The 25,942-nt window shown below is 37.6% G+C and overlaps 2 protein-coding genes and 1 long non-coding RNA gene across 6 annotated transcripts; 2 read left to right on the top strand and 1 right to left on the bottom strand.

The window, feature by feature from the left end:
- The first annotated feature begins 777 nt into the window (after positions 1 to 777).
- Positions 778 to 12,831, top strand: LOC18428011 (UDP-glycosyltransferase 83A1). Its single transcript, XM_088849664.1, is given in 5 exon segments — positions 778 to 1,459; positions 4,060 to 4,961; positions 5,085 to 5,143; positions 12,143 to 12,591; positions 12,593 to 12,831. Coding segments are annotated over 5 exon segments (2,127 nt in total). The 5' UTR covers positions 778 to 893; the 3' UTR covers positions 12,744 to 12,831.
- Positions 3,925 to 22,583, bottom strand: LOC18428012 (asterix-like protein). Of its 4 annotated transcripts, none has more exons than XM_088850326.1 (4): positions 22,362 to 22,583; positions 20,804 to 20,904; positions 15,575 to 15,645; positions 3,925 to 4,876 (listed from the first exon to the last, which is right to left on the bottom strand). In XM_088850326.1, exons 1-3 carry the CDS (start codon positions 22,503 to 22,505, stop codon positions 15,579 to 15,581), a joined length of 312 nt encoding a protein of 103 aa, XP_088706452.1. In that variant the 5' UTR covers positions 22,506 to 22,583; the 3' UTR covers positions 3,925 to 4,876; positions 15,575 to 15,578. The 4 variants fall into 4 exon arrangements, with proteins under 4 accessions (XP_088706452.1, XP_088706451.1, XP_011621099.1 ...); XM_088850325.1 differs by lacking the exon at positions 3,925 to 4,876 and adding an exon at positions 7,821 to 8,752; XM_011622797.3 differs by lacking the exon at positions 3,925 to 4,876 and adding an exon at positions 13,478 to 13,763.
- Positions 6,620 to 10,012, top strand: LOC148779990 (uncharacterized). Its single transcript, XR_016043289.1, has 2 exons — positions 6,620 to 7,257; positions 9,074 to 10,012. It is a non-coding gene; the product is annotated as an uncharacterized LOC148779990 (long non-coding RNA).
- Positions 22,584 to 25,942: the final 3,359 nt, after the last annotated feature.

Raw genomic sequence — 25,942 nt, 5'->3', positions numbered from 1 at the left:
ATAGTAAGTCTCTCTCCACCACTCTCTCTCTCTCTTTGGTTGGGACTCGTGCCTCAACCTCTCTTCCTTCGGTTGGGGCAAGGGCTTGCTCTAACCTCAACGTCTCTCCATCTCTCTCTCTCTTGGGGCAAGGGAATATGAAACTCAAGAAAATCCCGAACCCGATCATCTATTTTACGACTTTTGAATAGTCTTTTTTATTATTGTGTAATATATAATCTCCTTCAATTACTAGTTTATTGAAAAAGTATTGTTTCATGTGCCTACAAACTTTCTCCGAATATGACATTTGTTGTTTTATTTATTTTATGTGATAGTATAAAAAAAAAAGAAGCAATACATGAAAAATTTTAGACATTTTTTACAATTTTCTACTTTTTATGTTTTTGTGATTTTTTACCCCCTCTATATATTGCAGTAAAAACTCAGCGTTAATCGGCCGATTTCATCAGAATCGGTCCAACTAATCGGATCGGGCCATGACGATAAAAAAAAAGTGTTTTTTAACGGGTTAAAAAAAAAAAAAAAAAAAAAAAAAAAAAAAAAAAAAAAAAGAGAGAGAGAGAAATGGGGGAACTTGTGTCGTTAAGAATGGGTGAGCGGTTATCATTAAAGCCCTTGTACAACTATTGAGTTGAAAGAGAGGTAGTAGTATATATATATATCCAAAAAGCCTTTATGCACTTTTGTCCCCTTTCCTGCCCTTTTCTTTTGGGCAAAACACTCCACGGCATGTAAAGACACTGAACCCACACAGTGTAGTGTGTGTGGTGTGAGAGAGAGATTAATGGAGCAAGAGGAAGAATACGAAGTGTAGGAGGAAGGGTTTCTGCAAATATAAGAGAAAGATCAAACAGTTTATACACATTCATCAAAAGCAGAGAGAGATAGAGATGGGCAAGCTCCATGCACTGGTGATCAGCTTCCCAGCCCAAGGCCACATTACACCCATGATGGAGTTCTCGCACCGCATGGTCGAGCACGGCTTCGTCGTCACTTTCCTCAACTCCGATTACAACCACAAGCGTGTCTTGGAAGCTCCGAAAGCCCATCCCCAATATCAGACAGGTCATGGCAATGGACCTATCAGCCTAGTCTCCATACCAGATGGGCTTGATCCTGGTGCAGACCGGAACCAACTCGGTCCACTCTGTGAGTCCATGCTAAGCTCGATGCCCCGTGCACTGGAAAAGCTCATAGATGACATCACAAATGTACAAGGACTTGAGATACACTGTGTGGTGGCTCATTTGAACATGGGGTGGGCACTCGACGTAGCCAAGAGGCTCGGCATAGTTCGAGCCGCATTCTGGCCTGCGGCTGCTAGGTGCCTATCATTGCTCCTCAAGCTCCCAGAGCTGGTCCGAAATGGGGTCTTACATGAAAATGGTGTGTGCTCTTGTTTCCTTTCTCAAGGGGGTTTGACACAATACCCTTATTTTGCTATTGTGCAGGGCTTTTAGAATCGACCGAGTCGACACACTGGACTCGGCCGAATTCCTCAGCCTCACCTACAGCCAAGGCTGAGAAGTCCCGAGTCACCGGTAGAGGTCCATTTTCATACCATGGCTCGGTGGAACATCGCCCCCAAAAACTATGAAACTCGCCCTAGTATTTGTTTTCCGCGGATGAAACTCAGTCTTAAAATTATGGAAACTTTGGTTAACTCAAAATTCATAATTTGGGAGTGATTTTGATGGATTTTTATAACATTTCTATATTTTTAACAATAATATTATCTTTATGATACGATTTGGAGAAGAGGGTTCTTCGTTTATCAATACAAAATCCGCCGATCTTTTCCCTTCTCTCTTATTTCTCCACGAAATTGATTTATTCCATGTTATTTTTCAATCTATTGAAGTTATCTACAAGAGCATTCTGCTGATTTTCATATTTATCAATTTTAATCACCGTAATTTTTCTGTTTTGGGGTTATATTTGCGAAATTTTTTATTTTTGTCAAAACTCGTTGTTCTTGCTGATTTCTTCACCAAATTGGATGATGTTTGGCTTGTATGGAAAGTTTTGATATCAGCTTCAAAAGCTCTCTACATATCCGTGGTTTTTTTTTTGCCATTGTCGACTGATTTCGTGCATTAAAGATGCTATATCGATAATCTATGAAAAAATTGCCGACTTCATTATTTCTATCTAACTACTCGGTCTGAGTGCCGACTACTCGGGCCAAGTACGCGAGCTTTGCACCCCGGCAAGCCTGAGTTACCCTGAGTTAGTTGTGGATTATTTCAACAGCAGCCCCAAATCACAAGTTGAATTTTTTAGATTATATTTTTTTCCTACTGTTTTAACTTCATTTTTAATCTTTCTGTAAAAATACATTTTTTTAGTTTTATAATTTTTTATGTTTTATAATTTTTAAATTATTACTTTTGTTGCTACAATGCCCAGCACTACTCGGGCCGTCTCGGGCGAAGGCCAAGTACTCGCCTCGAGTAGTGATCTCCAACACTGGTCCCTAGTGTATCATACCTAGGCCATGTTGGAGTGTCAGCTCGAGTGAGTGGGGCCCGAACCCCTAGTGTATTATACCTAGCCCTTGTTTCCAAACATGACATGCCCCTATGTTTATGGGTGGGGAATTGAAATTCTAGCCAGTAAATATTGGGCCCAAAGCAGTGTAGGAAAAATCAAATCGGAACCGTTAACCGGACATGGGTTCAGAAGCGATTCAACCACCTAATCAGTAAACCGGCCAGTCCAACCTTTCCAACCTGGTATCTTGGGCCGTCAAAAAAGAGTTAAAAAATATATAAAAAAAATCTAATAAAATATGAAAAGTATAATTAAAGAATAATTAAACAAAGCATATCCAAATGAAGTTGAAAATTAATGAAAAAAAAATAGATTTTAAAGAATCAATTTGTACCCAGGTGTATTTTTGAAACTTTCCAAAAAAATAAAAATAAAAATGCCCGACTAGTCACCATAACCGGCCAAAATCAGAGCCGGTTCCGATCTAACAAGTTGGTTAACGGTTAGATCACCCGATTTTTCCTTCAATAGCCCAAACAACATGATCCATATGGTCCTCGTAGCCCCATGAAACATCACCTTCCCATTAGTGGCTTGGACGGTGATGGAAGGGTGTGCCTCCCTCCATCCTTTCTTTCTCTCCATCACCATCCAACCAGTTGATTGAACAGCGATAAACCACATGATCATCATTTTTATGTGCACATAAGGGTCGTATCATATTCCCCCTCGAGTATTTTTTTGTTTTCTCTTCGCTATTTGGGTATAGCAAGAGCTATGAAAACCCCCTGGATTTTTCGCTATCTGTGGGAGGAGTACATCATGGACCGCAGTGGCATCCACCGTCGATTTCCGACTAACGAAGAGGGAGATTAACTGCACCAGGGTGAATGTCTCTCATCAGGGACATCCACGGTTTGGAAATGCGAATCGATACCCACTAGGGGCATTCTCATCTGACGATCCTCGTATAATATACTCCTGCTGTGTGGGATAGTAATTTCCGTTGTTTTTCCCTCCCTAATGAGTACATGAATAATGGACTTACTTCTTTTTCGAATGTAAATCACTTAAAAATAAAATTCAAAACGTCATATTGTGTCACTCTCCCTCAACACCCATAGCATCATGATTCCTTTTATTTTTTCAACTTTTTTTTCTTTTGGTCAGCGTACCATTAGGTCCATGTAAAGCTTTTCCTTCCATAGATCTCCGACAAGATCAAGAATATGAACAACCATACCTTTTTTTTTTTTTTTCCCTAATAAGATTGCTCCTACCCATGTTCAAAAAGTTCCATAATTGCTTCGACAACTTTTGCTCTTTTTTTATTCTTTTTCTTTTTTCTTGCAATTCTTCAATTAGGCATGCCTGTAATCATATAATGTACCACAATTATGTTTTAATAGTAAAAATAAAATTGAATTATTTCAAAAAATTTATTATTTACTGCAAAATATGGAATTTTTCTACAAATATAAAGGGCACAATGTCTTGACTTTAAGCGTCCACTTGATGGCCTCAAACAGGTTCTCTTAAGCACTAATATTGAAAAAGAAACAGAATGATGGCTAGGGATGACAAGATTTCTGGAATTATAGGTTTATTGCATAACAGAAGCGCCATCCAACTCGCCCCAAACACACCCCTCGTCGACCCGAGTCACTTCTCATGGCTTTGCATTGGTGACACCATGGAACAGAAGGTCATCTACAGATACGTTCGCCAATTCATGAAGAGCCTTGAAGGAGTAGAATGGGTATTGTGCCACTCCTCCTACGAACTCGAAGCTGCAACTTTCGACTCATTTCCTAATCTCCTGCCAATTGGTCCTCTACTCCCAAGCATCCAACATGGCCAACCAACTTCACTTTGGACAGTGGATGAAACCTGTCTTGAGTGGCTCAACAAGCAGCCTGAATGCTCAGTCATCTATGTATCCTTTGGGAGCTTAACCCTCTTCGGCAAAGACCAACTTCACGAACTCGCACTTGCCCTTGAGAACTTAGGCAGGCCATTCTTGTGGCCGGACCTCATCGATAAGGCCGGGGCAGCTTACCCGGAGGGATTCTTGGATAGGGTGGGGGCGCATGGCAAGGTGGTGGGATGGTGCCCACAAAGGACAGTGTTGGCACATCCTTCTATAGCTTGTTTTGTGACCCATTGTGGGTGGAACTCAACTATTGAGGGGATTAGCAATGGTGTGCCTTTCATATGTTGGCCTTATTTTGCGGACCAATTCTTGAACCAGACTTACATTGTAGATATATGGAAGGTTGGGGTGGGGTTGAAGGCCAATGAGGATGGGGTATTCTCCAAGGAAGAGATAAAGAACAAAGTAGAAGGTTTGATGGGTGACGAAGGAATGAGAGATAGGGTTCTGAAACTCAAAGAGGAAGCCATTAGGAGTGTCACTGAGGAATCTTCAATGGAGAATCTTAATGGTTTTATGAAAGCCATGAAAGGTAAATCATAATGGTAAATCATAATGAAGGGTCCGTGGGACCCTCTCTTGCAGAACTAGGAACCTCATTACCTATAATATATATCATTACATAATTCATGTAATGCTTTTGAGAGAGAGACAGGTCAAGTCCGCAGCGACACAGACCAAGATCAGAAAGAGATCAACAGATCATTTGAACAGGTTTGTTTGTGATCTGTTCTGATGACTGAAAAGAATTTGCAATTCCTAACTAATCCTGCTACTCATTCCTTCATTTAAGATTCTCCAATTAATAAAATTAAAACTTGCTTTCCTGATTAGATCAGTAGGCATTCAATCTATTTCGACTATATAAGGGATCATTGTCCTTTCTACAATGAAGGATATGGAATAGATATTAATAAAATAAAACATAATAGATATTAATAAAATAGATCAAGAGATCTATTTGGACTTTAAGAACTATTAATTTTTCAAAACAAAATGACCTTTACAATACTAAAGCTAACAGATCTCATATTTGACAATTCTGAATAATTCTAACTTTTTTCTACCAAAAATAAATGGTCATATGGTATGCAATCCATTTTCTTTTATATTATTCATATTCAATTGCACATTTTAGTGATAGGACACATTCTTATAAATGAAAACGGGAACTCTTGAAATTCTTGTTACATTCCATGATGTTTTTGTCGCATTTCAACAACAAAAAAAAAAGGAAAAAGATTAGTTTGTAGGTCATTACCTTGAACACGGAGGCAATTAAGTCAGTTTACGTGGCTATGTTAGATCAATTTTAACAGCAAAGCATCCATGGTTGGAGAATTCCCATAACTCAGAGGTTTTAGTGCCCAAGGCTTGAACTGAATTAATTTTCAGCAAAAAAAAAAGAAGGCTTTTACTGAATTTACCACTCAACCTTTAAGTTTATAGATGCCTATGAGTTGGTCCTTGGTTTTTAATTTTTTATTTGAATCATTTTTTATATTATTATTAAGTGCGCCGTTCAAAGATGCATGTGCAATTCTGATTTTCACATGAATAAAGTTCGTAAAAAAATAAAAAAACAAAAATCTATTTTTGGCCCTCATATCCATTGACATTTAATCTGAACCAAATGGTGCTTGTGCACCCTTCCAATGGTCCATGCGACCATTCATTATGAACCTTATACTATTCTGCAATACAGTGTTCTAAAACATGGTTCGGTGTCCCGCATTCCTATCCTAGAAACCGGTTTGAACTGGTGGATCAGCGATTCAAATCTGGCTAACAGAACCATGCAAAAAAGCTTGAAAGTTCTGAGAAAATTTAGAGAAAAAAAAGGTGGGGCCGCATCGGCTAGTTACCTGATACAATTGGCCAATTCTGTTTGAGAGCCAGCTGGTTTCCGATATATGATGGGAACCGAAGACCGGCCCTACAAATTTCCAGTCCTCTAAAATACACTTTCTCAATTGGCACTACAAGGAAGAAAGATCCTGCCGATGGGCAATGGCCGATACCCTAATAATGATAATCGGCAGTCATGTGCCCCACATAATCAAACGCGCTAAAGGTAGAAAGTGACAGCTTTCCCTTTACCTCTTGCACGTAAGACTCCATAGGCAGATAAAGAAACTCGATAGAGAGATCCCTGTATTAATAGACAAGAGGAGCAAGAGGGAGAAATCTACACGTATGTAGAAAGAGTAACACAAATGGATATACAGATGAATTAGGTAGCGAGAGAGAGAGGGAGAGAAGCACCAAACTCAACCAGAATCACAAATGAATGTAGAAAGAATGCTAGGTAAATACGTAGAGAGAGAGAGAGATGGGCAAGCCTCATGCACTGGTGATCATCTACCCGGCCCAAGGCCACATTATACCCATCATATCATGGAGTTCTCGCACCGCATGGTCGAGTACGGCTTCGCCATCACCTTTGTCAACACCGATTACAACCACAAGCGTGTCCTGGAAGCTGCGAAAGCCCATCCCCAAGATCGGCTGCGTGATGGCACCGAACCTGTCCGGCTAGTCTCCATACCAGATGGGCGCAAGCCTGGTGCAGCCGGAACCAACTTGATCCACTCTCAGTCCATACTAAGCTCGATGCCCCATGCACTGGAAAAGCTCATAAATGACATCACAAACGTACAAGGACTTGAGCTACACTGTGTAGTGGCTGGTGAACATGGGGTGGGCACTCGACATAGCCAAAAGGCTCGGCTTTGCTCGAGCCGCAGTCTGGCCTACGGCTACTACGTGCCTAACAGTGTTCCTCAAGATCCCAGATCTAGTCCAAAATGGGATCTTACATGAAAATGGTATGTGTTCTTTTATCCCTTCCCTACATGGGCTACAATGTTTAAAAAATCGATGACCCAGACTCAGACTTGCGAAATTGACTTGGTAGGGTGTTAGGTCTAATGAAAAGCACTGAAACTCAAGCAAGTCTTATTGAGCCCTAGTCCCCAGCAGAGTTTGACTAATCGGTCCGAGTGCCGAGTAGTCAGTCCGAGTGCCAAGTAGTCAGTCCGAGCACTCCGGCTCGGCACCCTGGCAAGCCTAGGTTACCCTGAGTTGGGTGTCCTGCTCAAGGATATTAAAAAATCAACAAAAAAAAATTCCCAAAAAAAAAAGAATATATTTATGATATATTTTTTTAAGTTTCTTTGCATTTTGGCAAAGAATGGAATGTGTTTTGGCCCTAAGAACTTATTTTATATCTTCTCATCTTTTTTAGGTTATTTAACAATACCCCCAATCACTGGTTGATTTTTTGAAAATATATTTTTTTACTATTTTTTTAAACTCATTTTGAAGTGTTTTACTTAAATCTTATTTTAAACATAGATTTCCTTTCCTTTTTATAATTTTTAAATATATATTTTTGTTGCTATAGTACTCATCACTACTCGCCCCAAGTAGTGATCTCCAACACCGGTCCCTAGAGTATTTTACCTAAAGACTCCACCATGTTGGAGTGTCCGCTCGCTCGGGTGATTTAGTGGTTCTGGGCCCTAGCGAGCCTAAGCCCTTGTTTCCAAACACTGATATGGACCAATGTTCATGGGTGAGGAATTGAAATTCTAGCCAGTAAATATTGGGCCCCAACAACACGATCAATGTGGTCCTTGTAGCGCCATGAAACATCACCTTCCCATTAGTGGCTTGGACGGTGATGGAAGGGAGTGCCTCCCTCTATCATTTCTCTTCATCACCATCCAAACAGTTGATTGAATGGTGATAAACCACATGATCATCATTTTTATTGCACATATGGGTCATACCATATTCCCCCTTGAGTATTTTTTGTTTTCTCATCGCTATTTTGGGTGGGTATACCAAAAGCTATGAAAACCCCCTGGATTTTTCGCTATATGTGGGAGGAGTATATCATCGACCGCAGGGGCATCCACCGTCTATTTCTGACTAACGACAAGGGAGATTAACTTCACCAGGGTAAATGTCCCTCATCAGGGATTAGGTCCACCGTCTGGCGATGCAAATCAATGCCCCATTAGGGGGCATTATCGTCTGGCGATCGTCGTATGCTGTACTCATGCGGTGTGGGATAATAGTTTCTGTTGTTTCTTCCTTTCGAATGTGAATCACTAGAAATGAAACCCAAAAATGTTGTGGCACCCTGTCGCCCTGAACACCGACAGCGTCATCATTCATTTTGTTTTTCAACCTTTCTTCTATTGGTCAACGTACCATTGTGTCCATGTAAATCTTTTCCTTCAATAGATCTCCGACAAGGTCAAGAAGATGAACAACCTTACCATTGTGTTTTTCATCTGATAAGATGGCTCCCACCTATGTTCAAAAAGTTCAATAACTGTTTCAACAATTTTTGCTTTTTTTTTTTTTCCTTTTCTTTTTCCTGCAAATATTCATTTAGGCATGCATGTAATCATATAATGTACCACAATTATGTGTTAATAATATAAAAACAATTGAATTATTACAAAAAAAATTTTATTTACTGTAAATATGGAATTTTTCTACAAATATAAAGGGAACAATGTCTTGGACTTTAAGCGTCCACTTGATGGCCTCAAGCAGGTTCTTTTAGGCCCTAATAGTGAAAAAGAAACAGAGTGATGCTTAGGGATGACAAGATTTCTGAATTTTTAGGTTTATTGGGAAACAGAAGCGTGATCCAACTCGCCCCAAACACACCCCTCATCGACCGGAGTCACTTCCCATGGCTTTGCATCGGTGACACCACAGAACAGAAGGCCATCTATAGATACTTTTGCCAATTAATCAACAGCCTTGACGGACTAGAATGTACTGTGCAACTCCTCCTACGAACTTGAAGCTGCAACCTTCGACTCATTCCCTAATCTCTTGCGAATTGGTCCTCTACTCCAAAGCAACCACCATGGCCAACCAACTTCAATTTGGACAGAGGATGAAACCTGTCTTGAGTGGCTCACCAAGCAGTCATCTATGTATCCTTTGGGAGCTTCACCCTCTTCGACAAACGCCAACTTCATGAGCTCGCTCTTGCCCTCGAGAACTTAGGCAGGCCATTCCTGTGGGTGGCCCGGCCGGACCTCATAGATAAAGCCGGGGCAGCTTACCCAGAGGGGTTCTTGGATAGGGTGGGGGCCCATGGCAAGGTAGTGGGATGGTGCCCACAAAGGAAAGTGTTGGCACATCCTTCTATAGCTTGTTTTATGACCCATTGTGGATGGAACTCAACTATTGAGGGGGTGAGCAACGGTATGCCTTTAATCTGTTGGCCTTACTCAGTTACATAGTGGATACATGGAAGGTTGCGTTGGAGTTGGAGGGTAACAAGGATGGGATCTTCTCCAAGGAAGAGATGAGGGGCAAGGTAGAGGAATTGTTGGGTGATCAAGCAATCAGGGAGAGGGCTCTCAAGCTCAAGGAGCAGGCCATTTATAGTGTTACTGAGGGAACTTCTAGGAAGAATCTTACTAGTTTTATTGAGGCAATGAAAAGGCAAGCGTGATTATATTTTCAGAAATTTAAGCTAATATCTTTTTTTAGTTGTGTAATAAAAATTAAAGTTTTGAATCAATTTGGAAATTCAACTTCCAAGCCGATGAGACTTAATCTTCTGTCTCGATGGTCGGTTCAAAACTTCTACTACCAAACTGAGTAGTTCACAATTTAGTTGGTCCAACTCTCGAAGTTCTGAACTAACCACAAGATTAAAAATAAAAAAATAAAACAAGTTCACAACTTTGAGTTTTGAACCAAAGTAGTTCTGGAAAATAACAAAATACAGAAGGACATGATCTTAAAATGTATAAAATTGAGATTTTTTTTTAATACCACTAAATAAAAGAGATATCAGCATATATTTCCTTATATTTTGTTTGAGGTATGTGCGCCTATGTAGTCACAACCATTGTCGTCAATATCTCAAGTTGATACAATAAAATAGTATCTTAAGAATTTTTTTTTTTTTAATGCCTCACATTGTCCACATACCTCACAGAATTTTAACTTCTAGTTTTAGTTTCTGATATATGCAATGGGGCGGTGTTTATTTAATCCCTTGTAGCTTTTGATTGGAGAAAGCGAGAGAGAGGGAGGGAGAGGAAAAGGACAACCGAACTCTGCAATCTTAAATCGTGGAGAGAGGAAAGAGAGAGAAGAGGTTTCCTAAACACAGATCAAAACTCTGTAAGACCAAACATATAATTGGAGAGAGAGAGAGAGAGAGAGAGGGTTCCCTGAACACAGACCAAAACTCTATGATACCAAACATATAATTGGACAGAGAGAGAGAGAGGGGAGGTAGGATCCATAAATATTGACACAGATGCACATCCATAGCTAAAAGGAGACACACACACCGAAAGGGAAGAGAAGAGAGAGAGAGAGAGAGGGGGAGAGAACCATGGGCAAACCCCATGCACTCATGATCAGCTGCCCTGCCCAAGGCCACATCAGACCTATGATGGAGTTCTCACATCGCATGGCCAACATCACCTTTGTCCATACCAATTTCAACCACAAGCATATGCTTGAGGCCAGCAAAGAGGTCCATCCGCCAAACCCCCCCCCCCCCCCCCACCCTGACAATGGCACTGGACCCATCCGACTCATCTCCATACCCGATGAGCTAGAGCCCCGTGCAGAACTTGGTCCGCTCACTTAGTCCATACTATGCTCAATGCCTAATGCAGTTGAAAAGCTCATAAAGCATATTGCAAGTGTAGAATGTAAAATACATTGCGCAATAGCCGACGTGAGCATGGGGTGGGCACTAGATGTGGCTGAAAGGCTCGGCATAGAACGAGCTGCAGTGTGGCCTGCAGCAGCTGGTGCCTAGCTGTGTTGCAGAGGCTCAAGGAGCTAGTCCAAAGTGGAGCTTTCGATGAAAATGGGGTGCTTCACATCTCTTCCCTTTCTTTTTTACCGAAAGCTTTATGAAAAGCTCATAAAGGATTAGGTTGCAACCCATGAAATGCATGGGCAAGGATAGAGAGATTGAAACAAAAATAAGTTTTTCAAGTACTCACCTTTATGCTATATATCATATAAATCACAAGAATAAAATTTCAACTGTGTGAGCCACCTAAGAGAACTAAATAGTCTCAATACTCGAATAATGTCCTCTCTCATCCTAACAGAAATTCTGAAACTTGTGAGGCCCATTTCTGAGTTGCTCTGCCTTTAAACTTATGTGCAATCGAAGAATTATTTTAAACCTTCTCAAAAGTAGATATGCTAACAAATAAACACAGATATTTGAGAAGTTTCCATGCACAAAAAATTTAATCTACTCCATTTAGATATTAATGGAAGCTACATTTCCTTAATTTGTGCGATGAAAATATCTCTTATTTTCGTGAATCTACTCATATATCATTTGTGCAATGAAAGCATCCTATTTTCATAGTCTATTAGGAGGAAATTTGATTTTTAACAGCAGCCCTAGCTTGTGTAGAATGTTATATACTACATTTTTAATATCCATCACCATGAGGACTCTTAAGGCATTTATTTTAGACCATATCTATTAGGGCACTGTTGTTTATATCTATGAGGACTCCAAGAGGTGTTTATTTAAGTGTGGTAAGCATGTGCATTTCGAACACACAATCACATATACTCACCATGACTTATAATATAGTACAGATTATATTCCTGAAGTTTCTATCACAGGTGAATTACGCGAGACGAGTATGATCCAACTTGCCCCAAACATGCCCTCCATAGACCCGAGGGACGTTCCTAGGCTTCATGTTGAAGATCCTGCAGAAAACAAAGCCACCTTTCAAGTTTCAATATACCAGCCGATGCATGGAGAACGTCAAAGGTGTCAAATGGATCGTGTGCAACTCTTTCTACAAAGTTGAATCCTCAACCTATGACTCTTTCCCTGACATCCTACCTATTGGTCCCCTATTCTCAAGTGGTCATCACAGGGAACCAACTTCCTTTTGGACAGAGGATGAAACCACTCTTGAGTGGCTTACGCAACAGCGTGAATGTTCAGTCATCCATGTGTCATTCGGGAGCTTCACCCTCTTTGATAAACATCAATTTCAAGAGCTTTATCTTGCACTCGAGAGTTTGGGTAGGCCATTCCTATGGGCAGCTCGCCCTGGCCTTGTCGACAAGTCAGAAGCAGCTTACCCTAAGGGATTCTTAGATAGGGTGGGGGTGCTGGTGCCCACAAAAGGAGGTGTTGGCCCATCCCTCTATAGCTTGTTTTGTGACCCACTGTGGTTGGAACTCAACATTAGAGGGGTTGAGCAATGGTGTGCCCTTGATATGCTGGCCTTATTTTACAGACCAATTTTTCAACAGGAGTTAATGAGAATGGGATTTTCTCTACAAATGAGATAAGAAGAAAGGTAGAGGAAGTGTTGGGCGATGACGCAATGAGACATAGGTTTCGAAACTCAAGGAGCAAGCCATTCAGAGTGCCGCTAAGGGATCTTCTATGAAGAACCTCACCAGTTTTATTGAAGCGATGAAAGGAAAGCTGTGATTCTTTTCCATTCTGTGAATGCGTGGATCCTTCACCTCCATCTCCTTAGCACCACCATCGTCATTGTTGTCATCATCATCATTAATATTATCATTTACTAAATATGCCTTAACCAGAATCTTCTCTCCAATATTCAAAATACAACATTTTAATAATGGATTACACCTCACCTTCTAGTTTCCTTGAACAAAGCTTTTACCCAAATCACAGCATCCACCTTATCCATTACAGAAAAATTATAAATTGCGCTAGCAACGTCGTGATATAGTTCAGAATTTTATCAGATGCAAGTGTTTGCACGTCCCCAGTATGCTATATAAAACCCAACCATTGATGAATGCAATGAACTAATGAAAAAAACAAGTTAAATTTGACAGGAGGCAGGAAAAGACAATGGAGCTACAATGTGTGTGTCTGAGAGAGAAACACACAGACAGAGGGAGAGAGAGCAAAAATAAGGACAGTGCAGAGATGACACATGTGAGCTATACAGGGATGATGTGAGTGAGGTGGGGGGTTGATGATCGAAGATGTTATACTGTAAAGCAAGATAAGAGTTGTGCCACCCAAATAAAAATACTTGTGAAAAAGTTTCCAAGAGAGTAACTTGACATGGGAGAAATGGAAAATTATGAAGATGTAAGGGACTATTACATGGAGTTGTGGCCTCAAACAATTTCCTCACAAATATCTGGCTGGTTTCTTAAACCCTACACCTCACGGAAAAAAAACCATGAAATCCCCTCACTGAGAAAGACAGAAAATGCTTTTACATGTTTCAACATTGTGTTGAAGCTGCCAAGATTCCCCTGTGTAGTGTGTCTAAACCCCACAAGGCCAAACCTGGAAAATAAACAAATAAATAAATTAGGTATCATCAGCACAACTAGCAATTACACATGCGCATTCATGCGTGTCATGTGTGTGTGATACCGAAAAATCACATGTATATCCATCTGCTAGCGCAATAGGGACACTTGAACAATGGAATAGACCTCACTTAGTAGTTTCCTTTAGCAGAATTTTGCCAAATCCCTGCATTCAGCCCATCCATTACATAAAAAGCGGAGTTTGAAAGCATGGACATGGGTCAGGAATCTCTCGGATCCCAAACCTAAGTCAGGCAACTCAACTCAGCTAAGTCCTAGTGAGAGTTGGCAGAGTCCTAGTGAGACACAGCCTAGTAAGACTCAAAAAAACATTGGGAACCGAAGAGGCTTGGGCGATTCCCCAGGTTTTTCTTCATCGCTCTGCAAGCTGCCAAGTCTAAGTAACTTGGGCAAATCCAAGTTGGACTTGGGCGAGTTTTAAATCAGAGAGAAAAACTAGAAAGTGTGCAAGCGTGACTTACGATATTTTCTAATAGTTCAAATGCAAATATATGCATGCCCTCAATCCGCTATATAAAACCCAATTTGTGATGAATGCGATAAACAAATGAGAAAAAACAATTTCAATTTGATAGGTGTAGTAAGGCAGGCAAGAAAAAGATGCTAGAGAGAGAGATATCAAAAATGAGCGGGCGCATACACATGCACAGAGATGATGCATGTGGGCTTCACAGAGATGATGTGGGTAAAGTGGGGATCGATGATAGAAGTGTTATATTATAAAGTAAGATAGAGCAGTGCCCTTTTCAAAGAAATGAAACACCTTCCAAACCAAAGAGGAGTGGGAAGGTTTAAGATAGAATAACCCAGCATGGTAGAAAAGGAAGAAAGGAGATGGAAGGGTCTATTAAATGGAGCCATGTGCCCTTTCGAAGAAATGAAACACCTTCCAAACAAAGAGAGGAGTGGGAAGGTTTAAGAGAGAATAACCCAGCATGGTAGAAAAGGAAGAAAGGAGATGGAAGGGTCTATTAGGTGAAGCCATGGGCCCTTTCGAAGAAATGAAACACCTTCCAAACAAAGAGAGGAGTGGGAAGGTTTAAGAGAGAATAACCCAGCATGGTAGGAAAGGAAGAATGGAGATGGAAGGGTCTATTAAATGGAGCTATGGCCTTATCTACTCTTCAAGTTTCAAGCTTTACAAAAAAAAAAAGGTATGCACATGACCGTTTATGTAGGGTACAAGGAGGTCACAATCACCTTTAGCCGTTCGAATTGAAATTAGATGGTTGAGAGTGTGCTATTAAAAAAAATTGTATTGAATTATGTGACATACCTCTGGCCGCTTGATTTCATATCAAACAACAATGAGTGGTTATGCCCTTCTTGTATCAAAGGTAAATGATCTTATAATATACGATCCCTTTTCTCAATTCAAACAAACAATAGTTTGAAAGCAAAAGTTTAAGACTCGACAAAGCCATAAGATTCAATTAGTCAGTACACGAAATGAAATTGCAAACCATCAAAACTAGTTTCCTGTGTAACAGAATATGCAAGATCACATGATAATGAAAAACACAAAATGAAATCGCAAACCATCAAAACTACTTTCCTACGTAACAGAACATGCAAGATCGCATGATAATGAAACACTAAAATAAATATGACTAAGATCAACACCACACGAAAGAAGATGTAGTAGCCAAATCAAACATTTCAACACCATGATCCACACAAATATCTGGCTAGTTTCTTAAATCCAGCACGCACAAAACAAACACCATTAAATCCCCTCATCGAGAAAGATGGAAAAAAAATTACATGTTCAACTTTGTGTTGAAGCCTGCCGAGATGCCCCAGTGTAATGAGTCACTAACCCCATAATAGCAAACCTAGAAAAAGAAAAAAGATACCATTAGGGGGCAACTACTAGTTAAAATTTAACACAAGCCCATGCGCATTAGCATGTGTGATACACAAAAAAATACATGTATGTGCATTTGCCAGCCCATTATTCTATGCTTCAGAAAAGAACTATGAGTCATCCAGAATTTTTTTGGGAACCAACAAATTCTCTCTCTCTCTCTCTCTCTCTCTCTCTCTCTCTCTCTCTCTCTCTCTCTCTCTCTTTCTCTCTCTCTCTCTCTCTCTCTCTCTCTCTTATACGCATATCTAAGAGTTAAAATTAAGAATTGATGAATGATGACTGCCTTTGGCAATACAGGATCTTTTTTCATGTTTTTTAATGGGCTGGCTTCTTTTTTTATCTGTACCGCATACCAAATTTCTTGTGACATTCATTTGACTATCATTATCATCCAATATTAACCATTCATGATAGCCTTTAGTATTTGTCTCGCTCCTTACAAAGTAGGAATTTCTCCTTGCATGTAGGAGTCCCAACGTACAAGGTTTCCTTACATATATTTCTCTTTCCATACAAAGCAGGCTCATTATTAAGGCTTTCTTGCATGTATAGGATTAAAATAAATTTCCTAAAGTTCTAGGCTATTTTTAAATTTAAGTAAAACTAAGAAATAATTATTTATTTTCTAGTTTTAATGATGAATTTTTATTATTATTGTTTTTGTCCATTAAAATAAGGTATTGAAAAATGGGTATGGTTTACATGTGCCCCAGATCATGAATATGGAAAAAATGTGAGCATTAAATGATCCATCCTTTGTTTTGGACCATTCCTTTCAATTTTCCAAAATCATCAAATCTACACTACTTTAGAAGCTCATAATTCATGAATTTGAGTCTCAAATGGACTCACAGAGATTTGGGATGCATTTCAGGTCCTAGAACCCTTTAAAACCAAAGCAAACACCTGAGTCAGTGGAGTCACAAAAAACTTTTCCTTGAAAAATACTGTATATTTACAAAATAGAGCTAAATTTAAAGTTCATTTATATGTATAGGATGAAAATAAAATCTCAAATTATCTGGATACCCTTAATTTCTATTTTTTAGTGGACTTTTTTTTTTTTTGGTAATTCAATGGTGAAGATAGGCCCCTACCCGTTTTTTCAATAGATTAGGGAGTTACATTTTGAAGGTGTTAATTGGTGTTGTCAACGGTAGGAATGGATACCACGATGTGGTAACTAGGTGTGGGGATGCTACCACCACAACCCCAATCCCTTTCCTTTTTTTTAGTGGACATTAAGAACAATGAATGTAGTACTTTTGGGCAGTGATTTCATGCAATGGTTGTATCATAGTATATTGCAACAATCTTCAAAAACCATGTTAGGGCCATTTGTTTGAATCAAAATTTGAAATATGCACTATTTTCATTCTAATGAACAATCACAATTTAAAAAAGGAACCTGGAAAGTATTTTTCTAGCCCAGTTAACATAAACCGTCCATTTTGATAAGACGCTTAGATCTAAGCCTTAGAAGGATTTTTTTCTTTTCCAAATTTTTTAGATGGCTTTATTATCATTAGATGAACAATGTTAAAAAAGAAAAAAATGGTTTTGCGTTTGTAAAGGCTAAGATCTTGAAATTCACCAAATGAATGGTCTAGATTCGTTGTTGGAGGCGACTCATTTTGACCATATCTAGGTTCAATTTGAACTCATTTTTTGGGATTGATTTATTGAGATGAAGAAAGTGTGTGTGCCAAATTTTGGGTCGTACAAATACCACAAATATGATTATCTAAAAGTGTGGTTGCATTATACTATGATACAACCGTTGCATAAAATCACTTCCCAATACTTTTTATTTTTTGTTTTTTATAAAAAATTTTAATGTTCAAAATAAGAGATTTGAAAAATAATATATACCATCATAATCATGCAATTTGAAACATTCATTTTGTTTTATAACCTTTAGATCTTTGTCTCTCTCAATACAAAGTAGGGAACCCTCCTTGTTTATAAGAGTCCCAATAAATAATGTTCCCTCGTGTATCCCTCTCTCTCCTTACAAACTAGGAATCCTCTCCTTATTATGGTTTCCTTGAATGTATAGGATTAAAACAAATTTTCTTATTTTTTTGATTTACAATGTTCAATTTATGTAAACTTAAGCACTTCCTTATTTTTTTATTCTAGCAATGAATTTTTATTTTTTATTTTTTAATCATTTGAAATAAAGGACATAGAAATAACTCATCACTATATGATAGAGTTTTAATAAATAAGGTTTATTTGCATGGATAGGATGAAGACAAATTCTCAAATTAAATGAAAATAATGGATAAAGAGTGTCATACATTTATTTTGTATTAATAGTTTTAACATTTAAAACAAGGTATTCGAAAACTAATATATAATTGCTAGGCCAAGCATGTGCATCACACAGGTTGTGGACAAGTAAGTTCCTATATGTATAATGTTTTGATGGACAATACCCCTCCAAAAGCCTTGTGACCAAAACCTCATCGCATGTGACCAAAAACTAATGCCATATGTAATACTTGTCCTACTTAGTGATAAAATCATCATCATGACCATTATGTGCTAAGCACGCATATGCTCCCATGAATTGTGATATATACAGGATAAAGTTGAACATTGAAGCCATCAAAGTTTGGTATGATTGCACACTGAACCCATGGTTTTGGCTTAGTTACCATTCCTAACATGGAGTGGGGGATCCCACCCCAAGAATGAGATCATGTGATCACGCCCAGCTTGTGCTCCTAGAGCGGGATTGTGCCCAGATGCAATCCCGTGTTGGGGGAGCACAAGCACAACCCAATAAGGGTCAATAAATAGGCCAACACACCAATAGTATTTATATTTTTAAAAGACAGCAATCATAAATGCAAGTTTATAAAAATGACGCAAGAAATGATTATTAATAAAAAAGAAAAGAATCACCATTATCATCATAGCTTTTTTCCCAATTAATTGGGGTCGGCTACACGAATCCTGATCCACCATTCTGCTCTATTAAAGGCCATATCCTCAGTGAGGCCATAAGTCCCCATATCTTTCCGAACTACTTCCAACCACGTCCTTTTGGGCCTATCCCTTGCCCCTTTAAGTCCTTCCACTTGGACTAACTCGCACCTCCTAACAGGTGTTGTACTTAGTCGGCGCCATACATGGCCAGCCCACCTAAGTCTACTCTCTCTTATCTTATTACCTATTCGTGCCACACCTAAATTCTTCCAAATGAAAAAATAAAACAATAATTATTCAAATTTATGATCCGAAAACATTTCAAAGGGAAAGAGATTCTTAAAACTGCACCAATCAATCAAGGAATCGGGCTTGGGTCAAAACGGTTGAGGCTTGGTTTTCATAGCCCAATGTCTCAAGTTCCATTCCTATGTACCCTTTTCCAAACAAAAACTGCACCAATCAAAAGAGAAAGTTTTAAATTCAATATTGCCATGAATTGCATTTAATATAGAAGTAGCCTATCCAACTTATGCAACAAATGGTTGTTGGGAATTTGACCAACCATCTTTTCAAGAAACAGTACAAGAAAGAAAATGATCTCCCTCCCCATCTCTATCTTTTACTCTTCTGATATTGCTATATTTATTTGTTCTCTTTACCTCATATTTGTTTTTTCAAATTGAAATGAAGGAGGATATGTGAAGAAAAGGGCAGAACTTGTGTAAGATTTGACCAAAATAATATCCTTAAATATCGAATACAATGTAAAATCAAATAAAGACCTTTAGTATACTATTGTGAACGACTTAAGTTGAGAAGCCTGAAGTAAAATAAATAAATACAAGCCATTCCTCTCAAATTTTCATTTGAGTAAATTTATTTGCAAGCATAATATGTTAACTTTCTATATAAATATTATTCAAAAAATTGTGATTGATCTTTTGTTTTCTTTTCTTTTTACAAAAAACTTTTATTTTCTAAATTTCTCTATTATATGGGGCATTTACCAAACTAGTGAGAGAATGCTTGATAGCCCTTTGGGGTCATCCAAAGAAAGCTTGAAGCAAGATGAAGGGTTTGTTTTGTGGAAGTTGCGGTTTCCACAAACACTTGTTACATGGAAGTGGAAGAGCAGATCTATTTGGAAGCCTTTGCTTCGAGCGGCCTTAAGAAACAGTGTCAATTGATTTTTTTTTGGAGGCCGCCAATTCAATGGTAACCCAAGGAGCAGTGGCTCCCAAGCTTTGTGGAAGAGGGGGCTTTGGCAGCCCCCTCATCCACAAAACAAACACTCCCTGAGGGAGACTCAAAGATTATGCATGTACATGGATATGTGTTTATCTTGTTTACACACTTGTTTCATTATTTTTTTATTTCTATTTTTGATAAAGTTAACCAAATTTATTTCATTATTTTGATGAGTAATTTGATCATTATCTAATAAGATTGCAGGTAAAAAACCTAAAAATCAATGCGCATAGGGGAGAGAGCAGTGGCCTAGAAAAGGCAAGAGGTATTTGCATGGATGTTGAGGCAGGGTATATAGCCTTTGGAGGTCTGCGGGCATAACCATCAAACAATGGCTAGAGGTTTTTGGCTAGTGTTACCCTAAAACATACACAAGGGAGCCACCCAACACAAGCCCTCAAAACTTGCAATCCAAGCAGTCAATACACATCCAGAATTGAACCCTAAAAAAATAATGAAAATTGTACAAATTTTGTGAATGACTGGAACCAAGAAGTAAAATAGCTATACCCATGTGCCAATTGTCCCTCATATAATTCACACCTTATCCAGTTTCCTACATCATGGATGCTAATGATGATTTATGCATACAAATTTTGTGACATTGAGATCCATGATTACAAAGAATAATTTCAATTCCTGGATTACCCCATCCCTGGAAAAAAAATAAAAAGAAAAGGACGAACAAAATGGATGTGACAATTCAGAACTAAGGACACCATAGAATTTTGCATGCCATTCATAGTAAATTCAAACAAAATCATCACCATTCACGAAATAATCATTTAATGCATGCATAACTTTTAATGCGTCCTCCCGAGCTACCAAACTCAAGTCCACCAAAAGGAATAGCAAACAAAAATTACAATCATTCAATGCAAGCTTCAAGATTTGGAAGAGCAATAGAGAGCAGCCAAATAAGTAGTTGTACTTACGTCATTGCCATTACTACTTGCTTGAGGTCATTCTCAACATTTCTCATGTTGGCCAGAGATTGGGCACAGCAAATGATAGCCAACCACGAACAGAGCTTGTACTGAGAAAACATCAGAGCACCAACCACAAGAGAAATAAGAAGCCAATGAAATAAAGAAGCATACCATGTGTATAGATCTCAAATAACAACATTCTCTTCTTTTTTTTCTTTGTTATGTAAGGAATAGAATCCAAATTTCAAGTGCCCTCAAAGACTATTTTTTATCAGCAAAAGTTAATATATATATATATATAAATATATTATTGATTAAATGAAATAAATTAATTAATTATCGAGTAAAAGGCATCCCTAGCATGTAATATACAGAACACCGCACGTCAAATCAATGCAAAGAACTAGAATATGCACTATAAATTTGCATCAATCAATTGAAGCAGTAAATCAATATGCACTCCAACTAAAAGATGATAATGAAACACGCTTGGTTGAGTCATCTCGGACACAGCCGTGTTGCACAGACTTGGCAACTTCCCGAGATGAGTTCCTAGGTACAAACTCGGATTATATAAAAAGAATAAAAAACCCATCAAAAATATTTTAAGTAAATCAATGTACATATATTTTATATATGATGTAGATCTTTTTATGGTGATTTGTGAGATTTTCTTATCATATGCTATATTTTTTTATCTTCTACTTTTTTAGATTTTTTTGAATTGCTTACTGTAATAAATAATGCTTTTCCAAATTCAATTTTCTATATACTTTTTTCCATCTTTTTGGACTTTCAGTGTTGTTCATAGTTTAATTTGATTTTTACCTTTTTAATCTCTCACAATTTATTTTTTTGTTTTTTAGCCCTTTTTTGGTCTGGTACACTACTAGGGTGCTTCCACACTGACTTACCTGAGTTGCTCAGCTCAGGCACGGCCCTAGTCCCGAGCCAAAGCCTAGCAAATCAACCTTGTAATGAAAAGGTGAAAGGCCAGAAAAATCATGGGTAAATGGAGTAGTAAAATTTAACCTAAATGATCCCCAATAGACCACATGTTATAATTTCTACTAATTCTAAGATTCTGATCCCGGACTAACAACTGTAATAAAAAATGGTCCCTTATAAATCAAGTATAATCGTTTTTTTCCCAAATTCAATGCATGATAAAGAAACACCAAGATTGAGTTTACCAAACATAAATTTTTCACTAAAATTGAGATGAGAAGTTCAGCTCACTATTCAGCACTAATCCAGTCGAATCAAGCAAAGCTCAGAGTAAAATAAAATTAAAAGAAACCTGAGGCCACAGAGTAAATTCGCCGCCCTAAATTCAACTAAAATAGCAGCAACCATAAGTGTGAGCACGTAAAAAATAAAAAATAACCTTCGGTAATAACGAATCAAAAAAAACAATAGAATGATGTTATTCTTCATAAAATATTTTATCCGTGATCTATATCTCTCTCTCCCTATATTTGTTCAGAAAATTACCATTCATATCTGATCTATTTTCAGCATGAAAATTTTGTGAAATACGGGATCCAAAGAGATAAGTAATTACCCTAAGCATCAAGCCCACAATTCCGAAAGCGATGGCGAAAAAACCAGAGTAATCAGCAGGGAGATCAGTTGCAGAGATGGGAGAGGAGGCATAGGGCTTGGAAGCAGAGGGCATGCGAGGGTCCGCGCCACCAGAATGAGACATTCTCTCTCTTCTTCTGCCTTTCTCTCTCTAAACTTTATCTCTCTTCTGAAATATCGATCCACTTACGTACTCTTTCTCTCTCTACGAACCCCCCCCCCCTCTCTCTCGAATCTCCCTCTTCACGACCTCCTTTCTCCCTCCCTCTCTCTCTCTCTCTCTCCCTTCCTCCGTTATATATGCAAAATGTGTTTGTGAACCGCCCGGCCTATACAACATTATGGGCGGGCCAGCAGGCTGGACGGTTCAGATTGATTTTTGGAGATTTGGACGGTTGGCGTTGAGTTTTGGAATTTTATAAGATTTATGCAAATCCGATGGACTCCATAATTTGGATATGTATATGCTCCAAATAAAAGCAATAATAAATTTATCAAAATGTCCATGTGAGATGAATTATTTAATAATTTATCCTTTTGAACTATTACGACTAATACCACGAGCAATTTTGAAATTGCATTATAAGATATGGGTAAAGTGTTAAATTGGTAATCGTACATGGGTAATTATTTTTAATTTTTTTCAAAAAAATATGTATAGTTCTATTATATTTACCGTTATCACAATAAAATATCCTAAAGACGAGGACCCCGGTGGAAAGACAGACAAATGAAGGTTGCAAAGCTTCTCTCACAACATGAGTATTTCCTACAACTTGCTACAATGAACGACCGGAACAAAGGGAAAGCCTTCACGAAACATATTAATGAAATACCACATTCACCATGTCTTTAATTTGTTAGGGCTTAACGATTTGCAAGACTACATCCTTGGCTCAATTCCTACCAAGGGTAGGGGCCCCTCCCTACTTACTAACTCAAAAAAAATGAAAGACCACATTCACCACGAATATAACGGAATGGAGGTGATTCGCCTAATAGTCAATGGTTGGTTTGAAGGCCCGCCTTTAAAAGTAAAAGTAATTGTGACCTCCTTGTGCAAAAAACGAATGGTCTTATCATGTGTTTTTTCTAATGTATTATACTGAGTAATTGTATAGTATGAGACCAATTACTTTTGATACAATAAAATCATAATCATTTTTACCCACTGAATATGAAATCTAATAGATTGAAACGAGTCACAATATTGGAGAAATTTTATTTTCAAGACACATTCTCAATCACCCGATTTCACAGTCAACGGTCAATAGCAATGGTTTAAAAAACGGATCGGTGACCCGGATCGGGTTCCCAAAAAACCGATCCGGATCGGCGATCCGGATCGGGAATCGGGTGAATCGGTCATAATAAAGCTTAAAAAAAATCCAAAAAAATTATTAAAATTCATTATAAATATTGTTTTTTAGGAATTCAATAAGAAATGAGGGTACTCCATTAAGAATTTTCATGTTTTTTAATGAATATGCGAATATTGATATGTTCTTTCCCTGCATGAACCGCTATTCAGCATTTAATTTACATCATACAAAAGGATAAATATAGAATTATCATAGAATAAGTATATCGACATACATGGACTACAATAAAGCATAAAATTAGTAACATATGATTTAAAAATAAAATGATAGACGACGCTATTGTTCTTCTTGGTCACGTTGGTGCCATTGATTGAATTCATTTAACAATTCATTGATTCGATCTAAAAACGAATCATCGATATTAGCAGGCGTCTGACTATTCCCAAATCCCTAAGTGTTAGTGTTTTGTTGTGTTCCCAATCTAAAATCCCGAAATATTGTCCATCCTTCATGCTCACCTGCACTGTCGTGCTCATCCCTACACTGTTGCTGTTGGGACTCGATATGTGAATAATATGGCTGGGATAGGGGTGGCATCAGAATCATCATCTCTCTCATTTTCTCTTTGAATAATATGGATTAGCAAAAAAAAATAACAAATTTTCAAAAAAATCGATCATGGATTAAAAAAAAAAATTCGATCATGGATTAAAAAAAATAAATCACAAATTTTCAAAAAATTCTATCATGGATTACAAAAAAAAATTCGATCATGGATTAAAAAAAAAAAATCACAAATTTTCAAAAAAATTCAATCATGGATTACAAAAAATTCGATCATGGATTACATAAAATTCGATCATGGATTACAAAAAAAAACAAACAAAAAAAAACAAAAAATTCGATCGTGGATTACAAAAAAAGAAAAAAACAATTCGATTGTGGATTACAAAAAATTCAATCATGGATTACAAAAAACTCTAGCATGGGTTACAAAAAAAACAAAAAACAAAATATTCGATCATGGATTACAAAAAAAAAAACAAACATTTTGATCATGGATTACAAAAAAAAAACAAACATTTCGATCATGGATTACAAAACATTCGATCATGGATTACAAAAAATTCTATCATGGGTTACAAAAAAAAAACAAAAAAAAAAAATTCGATCATGGATTACAAGAAATAAAAACAAACATTTCGATCATGGATTATAAAAAATTCGCTCATGGATTACAAAAAATTCTATCATGGGTTACAAAAAAAACAAAAAATTCGATCATGGATTACAAAAAAAAAAAAAAACAATTCGATCATGGATTACAAAAAAATCGATCAAGTATTACAAAAAAATCTATCATGGATTACAAAAAAAAAAAAAAAAAAAAAACCGTACAGGACTCGCCGATTCCGTACAGTGAATCGGCGAGTCACTGTGCAGAAATCGTCCGGTTCTCTCTAGAATCGGACGATTCCCATTTTTTTCGCCGATTCGATTCGTCCATGACGAATCCCGAGTCCGGTTCTACTCGGCATTTTTTTAAACACTGGTCAATAGTGATTGCTTCCTCCTCATATTAATATATATATATATATATATATATATATTTCCTTATATACATTCCCATTATACTGGTGCACAACTGTGCACAGGCTTCACATATTCAAATTACAAATTATCCAATAAAAATATTTGACATTTACTGTAACATTGTTATAGCCACTCGTAACCATCAATTGTGAAATTTGACATGTGATTCTTTGAGATTATGTAAAAAATATAAATAATCATTTTATTATGCATTTGGATATAATTCTTCAGCATTAATTTGGTTTCAATATAGTAAATCAAAGCAATAAAGTTTGACTGAAAATAAAAATCATTGATAATCAAGCAAGTTAAATATCATAAATATTTTGGTATGGTTGCAAAAGCAAAGTGGATCATTTTTTTAGTTTTTTTCTGATTAATTGGAATCGGCTACATGAATCTTGGCTCTCTATCCTGAAAAAATAAAATATGCGCAGATGGAAAACAATGTTTCGATTAATTGTTTTCGTGGATACACGATAAAAGTCATTGAATAATATACTTGTCATGACTTGAAAACGTAGAGGTCCCACCCAACAAATCATTCATCTGGATTTTCATTCGACACACAAATAGATGCGAATAGATAAATTTTCAGAATAAGCATGTACTGCTAGTTAGATATGATTGTCTTGGTTTTCCTTAA

Source organism: Amborella trichopoda, chromosome 10, assembly GCF_054954075.1.
Source record: "Amborella trichopoda isolate Santa Cruz 75 chromosome 10, AtrichopodaSantaCruz75HAP2 v2.0, whole genome shotgun sequence".
Lineage (NCBI taxonomy): Eukaryota > Viridiplantae > Streptophyta > Magnoliopsida > Amborellales > Amborellaceae > Amborella > Amborella trichopoda.
Note: the sequence above shows the minus strand (reverse complement) of the source record. Positions and strands in the feature narration are given on the sequence as shown.